A 7,282-nucleotide genomic window follows, 5' to 3' on the forward strand; every position below is an offset into this window, starting at 1 on the left:
GTATAACCCAGTTACACCCATTATCATTGTTAGTATGATTGTAATTGTGACGTATAAACAAACCCATGTGATGGGAAATGAAAATTGCGCATGCGCACTGAACTAAATAGAAATAGTACAAGGCAAAGTAGTTATATCTGTAAACGCCGCCGACATCAAACAATCCAAAGAAAAACAACTATGCGAAAATCACAAGAGAAGGGAGTGGGGATTTGATGTTGAAACATCGCTTACCCTTTAGTGGATGCGACCATAGAACGTGCCCTAAATATGTGGCGATAGATAGTAGATAGGACAGGATAATATCTCTGTCTCCTGTGTAATAGGTGAATACGTATGGATGTTAGAAAGAAAAATCGTCTGCTAGAGGTAAACTCCTAGTCATTTCTCAATGTCAATGTTGTCCAGCCAAAGTGAAAACGCGTGCTTCAATAGCGTCATTTGGAAAAGAGGACCAATTTGTATAATTTTTATTGATAAGTGTATATTACATTTGTGATCAGTTCCCTCACTTGACTATTGGAATTAAATTAATATATCATCAGTTAGCCTTTGAACTTTTAAATTCGTCGCTTTCATATGTGTAATGTGACAGATGTGGCGTCTGTATGTTTGCAACATTCAAGGTATTTCAACTTTTGGTATTGGTTAAGATACAATAAGAATCATGAATACTATTAAAGGGAGATAACTAAGTCAGATAATACAATTGCAAATCCAATCTGAATGATTTATTTTGACAAAAATATTGAAAAAGTCTTTTATATGAGAAAACAATAGTAAAATGTTACGATATAACCATGTTGAGTGATAAACACATAAAAAGAGATGACCAAATTCTCCATTCACGGCTTGTATTTAGGCGCTCATTGAGAATAGAGTTTCGTCGTTAGTCCACGTGTTAGGCTCCCACTATCACGATTCCGATCACTTTTGAAATCGTGATCACAATTCCGGGGATCCTATCATGTCTTGGCAGATCTTGAGGTAACTTTTAGAATGGTTCGATTAATACGATCATTTTTTGTCATTGGGGACCACCGTAGCAAAGCGTTTTGTATCGTGTCCAAGAGCGACGGATCTCATCTATTGTGCTTTCAAATCGTGTTGAGAGGGATTTACCTTGTACAAGACAAAAAAAGGTTTTAAAAATGTCGTGCAATTCATTTCCAAGGCCACGAGATGCGATTTTTAGCGCTCGTACGCGATCGGTTCACGATTTGCCATTTTCAGGTGTCACGTTCTTATCGTCCGATCAGATAGATAACACACGTTCCGTTAGGATCTTTTTGATTGATTCCAAGATTTGATGTTTGTCTCGTCTAAGATCGATCCGATTTCGTAGCACGATTAGATACGATTCTTCACGTTATATTAATATAAAATATGATCTGATAAGATGATCCAGATTGACAAATAATCGTGTTGAGCGTATAATACCATAGGAAATCAATTGTGTCAGATCTAAACTTAGTCTATCAAAACGTCTGTGATCGTATCTAAACGAAATACCAGATATATAGAAATTGACAAAGTTTGGTTAGTGAAAATTATTTTGTAATTTGGACTGTAGACAAATTTGAATGCTTGAAAAGGGTCCACGTCTATAGTCGAATAATAATAATATTTATGCATACACGGAATGTATCAATTGAAATTCAACACAGTAGAAAATAGAATGATCGACACGACATTTGCAGGAATCGTGTCCGAACCCGTACCTATTGCATTACATTCCTACATTTTCTAGTTTGCCCCGAGTACCATACTCTGTTTAACAACAATTCTTAATTTTCAAATAATGATTACAAGATAAATAGTGAAGAATAATTCTTACATTTGGCACCATGCTCCAGGAATCTGTACATAAAAAGTAGCACTATTTCTTTTTTACATAAGCAACTTGCAATATATTGAGGCTATCCAGATCTGGCGGATAAGAATTTCGAAGAGCATTCTCATATTTTTTATAGAATTTATCACAAATTATGGATTTTTCTTGTTCTGATCTGTTGCTGTCAAGTGCTCTATAAATGCTACTGTAAGTAAAAGTACGAACATTACTGGTAAAATCGTGCGCAAACTTGTCTCGATCATCAACACCTAAAGTATAAAACATAATCATAGTAGAGCACTTTTTCATCCAATCAGCATTGGATAAATTGTTTAAAGGTACTGCAGTTGATTTGAGTCTTGAATATATGTAAAAGGTCTGTAGAAGAACTAGAAAAGTACGAAAATTGCATAATTTCTTAATAAATAACGCTTCACTTTCTATGATCTAACTAGGACAGTCCTAACTTTGTTTTGAGGTAGTTAATTTAGTTCAATTGTTAAAAGTTGTTTGTATTTTTTACACTAATAACTAAGCACACATACCTGTATCTAATCTTTGTTTCCACTCAGCTGTATAGAAACAAGGAACTAACTCTTGTTTTACTTGATGGAGGTGTAAACCTAAGTCAGTCAAAACGTTTGAATTCACAAAGGGTTCTTTTATTTCATCTTGTCTTCTAAAACACGCTGCATAGGTGGTATTTTCCTTTTCGGTCTAGATAAGTACAAAGTGACCAAAATTATGGCATAAGAAGGTCTTATATTCTAACTAATGTATGAAAGGCCAGGAAGTTGGTAATAGATATAGTTATATCTGTCTGAAAATTGAAATAATTTCATTATACAACAGTAACCAAAGAAGCATTACCTTTGTGATAATATTGTCAGATACACATTTCTCTAGAATGTCATTCAGAAGTTTAAAATTGTTTTGTATTGACATTCTCGTCTCAGTTTCCCCTACACTAGACACGATAGCACATCCACCTGGATAAAAATACAACTCTGAAAATATTTCATTTTATTACCACGATCCCTAATAGTAAACTAGCTTTAATGCATATTATAGTATTAGGAAATAAAACCGAGTTCTTCTTTGTAGACTGGCAAGCTGTCACGTTACTTCCAAACTGGTCAATCAACATGAACATTGTTACGGTTTGTTATGTTTAACGGTTGAACACGAGCTAAGGTAATGGTACAGCACAGGCAGACATTCGTGAACAATACATTAGTAAGTGCAATCTCTCTGGTCTCATCAATAATTTCGATTAAGAAAGAAATGGCAATGGCTTTATGGATGCAAGCAGAAAATAACCAAAAATCTAGATCTGCATTTTAGTGAAATGCAATAAAAGAAATTAGATTCGGTAAAATATTTTCTTATGTAAATGTTACTTATATACATTTGAATACCTTGTTTTAGCTCTTTACCCCTTAGTTTCCAAAATTGTAACCAGTCTTCGGCGGCTAATTTTTTAATAACCTCCTTTTCCTCTTCATTTTTTGAAAGTAATCTGTATATACTGTCAGTTAAAATAATCGGCCTAAATCAAAATAAAACATAATCTGGTGCACAGGAGTTTGGACATTTCATTCAATCCTCTAAATATTAATTTTAACTATAGGATAAAATACCTGCATCAAGAGGAATTAATCACGAGGGGAGATTTTAGATATCATAAAACCGAGGGAATGTGTTTAACTGACTTTAATTGACAAAGATTCATTTGCTGTTATTTTTTGTTGTGGAAAAAATAATAAATAATGAAGAAGTAAGGGGCTCAATTGGTGGCTTAAGACTCGGTCAGTTCACCAACAACTGAGCTAGACTTACTAGTTGTAAGACATAGAACTTTAACGGTAAAGAATTTTAAGCAAACCTTGGGTCCGTGCCTCGGAAAAGATTAAGTGACACATTTTACTAACAATATTAAGTCAATATTATTGAGTGTGTTTCCCATATTGATGAATATGCTTGATTCCATATATTGACGGATTAAAATCACTTTTATACGTCCACATGGAAATTTAGACATAATATTGCTGTTGTCTTTGTTCGTCTACATTTCTTCTATACTCGATAGAGCTACAGTTTTGAATCAATCTTAACGAAACTTGGTATGCATGCATATATACTGATTAATTTAATAATAATCGGACGAACGGTGTGGGAGTCATTGCCCTGGACAGGTCAAATTTGGCAGGATAGAGGCTACCGTTTTTATCCGATCTTGATGAAACCTGGTATGCATGCGATTTCGGCCAAGTTGGAAAAGGTTTGGCATTTACCTAAAACATGACTGGGCCACTTTGTTATCATTTCTGACAGCTGGAAGTGGATGGAAGCTATCTTTAGTTTTATTGAAGATTCAACAATACTTGGACAATAGAGCGTAAATCTATTGAAACACAATATGTGTAGAGAATCCGTCAATACATTGAGCCAATCTATAATATTGATGGTTTTATTGAACGTGTATGGACCCCTTAAGAGATGTAGACAACTCAATCTAATATATAATACAAAATGCTAGACAAAACTCATTGTTCGTTCACAACTTGCATCTGATAGCGTCCACTGGAGTAAACCAACGCATTCTCTATTGCATATAAATCCAACATACTCGAGAAAATACGTTTTCGGGCATATGGATGGAGCTGAAGACCATTCAGCTAGACTATATGTTTGATAAGGCATTTTGGATTCTGGAATCATAACAATAATAGATAATTACTCCAGTATCTTATAAAAAAGAAAAAGAAAAATGAAAAAAAGAAAAGAAAAAAAAAAGGATAAATTATAAATATAATCTCCCGAATTTTATTTGTTATATTCCCGGAATTCTACATGATTGTATGATATCGAGCGATTTTTTTAAATTTATTACAGAACAATGGGGTGACACCGTTAAAAGTTAACAATAACTGGTATAAAGCTTATCTTCAATAACTATTCAGAATTTATGTCGAAATTCAGACCAAATTTAAAAGATATTTTCAATTCAACAAGATCAAACTGCTTAATTAGTACTGTCCCTTTTAAAACCTTTTGAAACAAATTCAGGTTGATCAAGACACTTTAGAAATATTTTCTTGTATAATTCACGTGTTTGATAATGAAACACCCTTCAAACTAAACTTAATTCACTTAAGGTTAAATTATAATTTCGTATATTTGTTGTCTTCTGATATTTGCAGCCTACATCGTACGTACACTGTAGTAAATAAACAAAATAAAAAAGATACGAAATTGTAATCTAAATTCTTAAATCTAAAAATTTTAAAATTTAAAAAAAAAAACAGAACCTAAATGAAAACCTTGTTCATATAATGCCCATTGGTATTATAACAATCTAACGTCTCGCCATTATTATTTTATATAATTTCAGATCAAAACAAAAGAAAAATACCTATCAGTTCCAGACCGCTTAGTCTATTTTATTTACGAAGTATTTGTTCCATCCTAGGCATGTACATTTTGGGAGAATTTAAAGTTTTCCTTTCCCAAAATTTAGGTAATCTGATCTGCGAAATGCCCAAACCCCAGAACAATAGTTCACGAAACTTTTATCCTTGGCACGCCGAAGTGTCAGTGTGACTTTACCTTGATAAAAAGTGTACAGCAGTAAAACTCATCAGTAAGTCGAATGTATTTGAAGGGACACATTGTTTGTAGAAATCCGTACCAGAAGCTGTTACATAGACATTGTCATAATCAAGACAATATGATCGTGGTTCAGGTATCAGTCCTGTAAATACAACATAAGGTTTGATGTAAGTTATGATTCCTTTCAGAGAGATAATAATGCATGCTAAATAGCGTCTTTAATCCTCCGATTACTCCGACAGTCTGAGAGCTTCTTTTGAGACTTGATATTTGCGAATATCTGTAAAAGTCGCCGACATCAAACAACCCAAAGAGAAACAACTATGCGAAAATCACAAGATTTGATGTTGAAACGTCGCTTACTCTTTAATTGATGTGACCATAGAACGTGCCTGTAAGATGTGGCGATAGGTAGTAGATAGGACAGGATAATATTTCGGTCTCCTGTTTAATAAGTGAATACGTATGAATGTTGGAAAGAAAAATCGTCTACTAGAGGTACACTCCTAGTCATTTCTCAATGTCAATGTGATCCAGCCGAAGTGAAAAGGCGTTCTTCAATAGCGTCATTTGGAAAAGAGGGCCAATTTCAAGTTCTAATTGACGATAATAGGAAAATTTTTTTTGATAAATCAATGTCCATCTGCCTATAATAGCAACAAATAGTTTTGATGCGGTTGGAAGGGTTATAAGTGCAATTATCGTCGCATTGTGGAAGCATATATATGTCAATTGTATTGCTAATTATGACGTAATTGAGTTGTTTGGCAATTCATTGGCTTCGGAAACCTTCTTCGGCACTTCAACCTACAATACTGGCATCAAACAGCAAGAATAATGCATTGAATTGTGTTAAGACCTTGTATTATTGTTTTTCCTAAATTAGGCCTATGTATAACCGTGCTGTTATTCAGAGAACTGCCTTAAAGATGATCCCAAAGAAACATCGAAATTAAAAAAGAAATAGCATCATATACTGGGCGTTAGGATAAGGGTTTGTAAAAAGGATCTCGTATCAAGATTCGAAAAATATGGATCGCTTCACGAATTTCTTCTCTGTATCGTTCCAATTTTAGTATATGTATGACGTGACTAAAACAATTGGAGAGTGGTCCGTAAGTCCATTAAGTACCCTAGACTTACCACACATCAAAGCTCCCTGGTATGACCCAGTTACACCCATTATCATTGTTAGCATGATCGTAATTGTGACATATAAACAAACCCGCGTGATAGGAAATGGACAATTGCGCATGCGCACTGAACTCAATAGAAATAGCACAAGGCAAAGTAGTTATTCTGTAAACGTCGCCGACATGCGAAAATCACAAGAGAAAGGAGGGGAGATTTGATGTTGAAACATCGCTTACCCTTTAATGGATGTGACCATAGAACGTGCCTGTAAGATGTGGCGATAGGTAGTAGATAGGACGGGATAATATCTCGGTCTCCTGTTTAATAGGTGAATACGTATGAATGTTAGAAAGAAAAATCGTCTGCTAGAGGTAAACTCCTAGTCATTTCTCAATGTCAATGTGATCCAGCCGAAGTGAAAAGGCGTTCTTCAATAGCGTCATTTGGAAAAGAGGGCCAATTTCAAGTTCTAATTGACGATAAGAGGAAAAAAATTTTTAATAAGTGAATATCCATCTGCCTATAATAGCAACAAATAGTTTTGATGCGGTTGGAAGGGTTATAAGTGCAATTATCGTCGCATTATGGAAGCATATATATGTCAATTGTATTGCTAATTATGACGTAATTGAGTTGTTTAGCAATTCATTGCCTTCGGAAACCTTCTTCGGCACATCAACCTACAATACTGGCATCAAATAG

The 7,282-nt window shown here is 34.3% G+C and overlaps 1 protein-coding gene across 1 annotated transcript in view; it reads right to left on the bottom strand.

Moving 5' to 3' along the window:
* Window positions 1–1,879: 1,879 nt before the first annotated feature.
* LOTGIDRAFT_155361 (hypothetical protein) overlaps window positions 1,880–7,282 on the bottom strand; it is a gene marked incomplete at both ends in the record, with an annotated part of 8,880 nt that continues 3,477 nt past the window's right edge. The window contains 6 exons of the mRNA XM_009066927.1: window positions 1,880–2,103; window positions 2,380–2,551; window positions 2,705–2,841; window positions 3,253–3,383; window positions 5,444–5,588; window positions 6,817–6,897. Coding sequence (XP_009065175.1) covers window positions 1,880–2,103; window positions 2,380–2,551; window positions 2,705–2,841; window positions 3,253–3,383; window positions 5,444–5,588; window positions 6,817–6,897 — 890 coding nt within the window. The remainder of the gene's footprint in view (window positions 2,104–2,379; window positions 2,552–2,704; window positions 2,842–3,252; window positions 3,384–5,443; window positions 5,589–6,816; window positions 6,898–7,282) is intronic.

The sequence above is a fragment of the Lottia gigantea genome (assembly GCF_000327385.1).
Source record: "Lottia gigantea unplaced genomic scaffold LOTGIsca_8, whole genome shotgun sequence".
NCBI lineage: Eukaryota > Metazoa > Mollusca > Gastropoda > Lottiidae > Lottia > Lottia gigantea.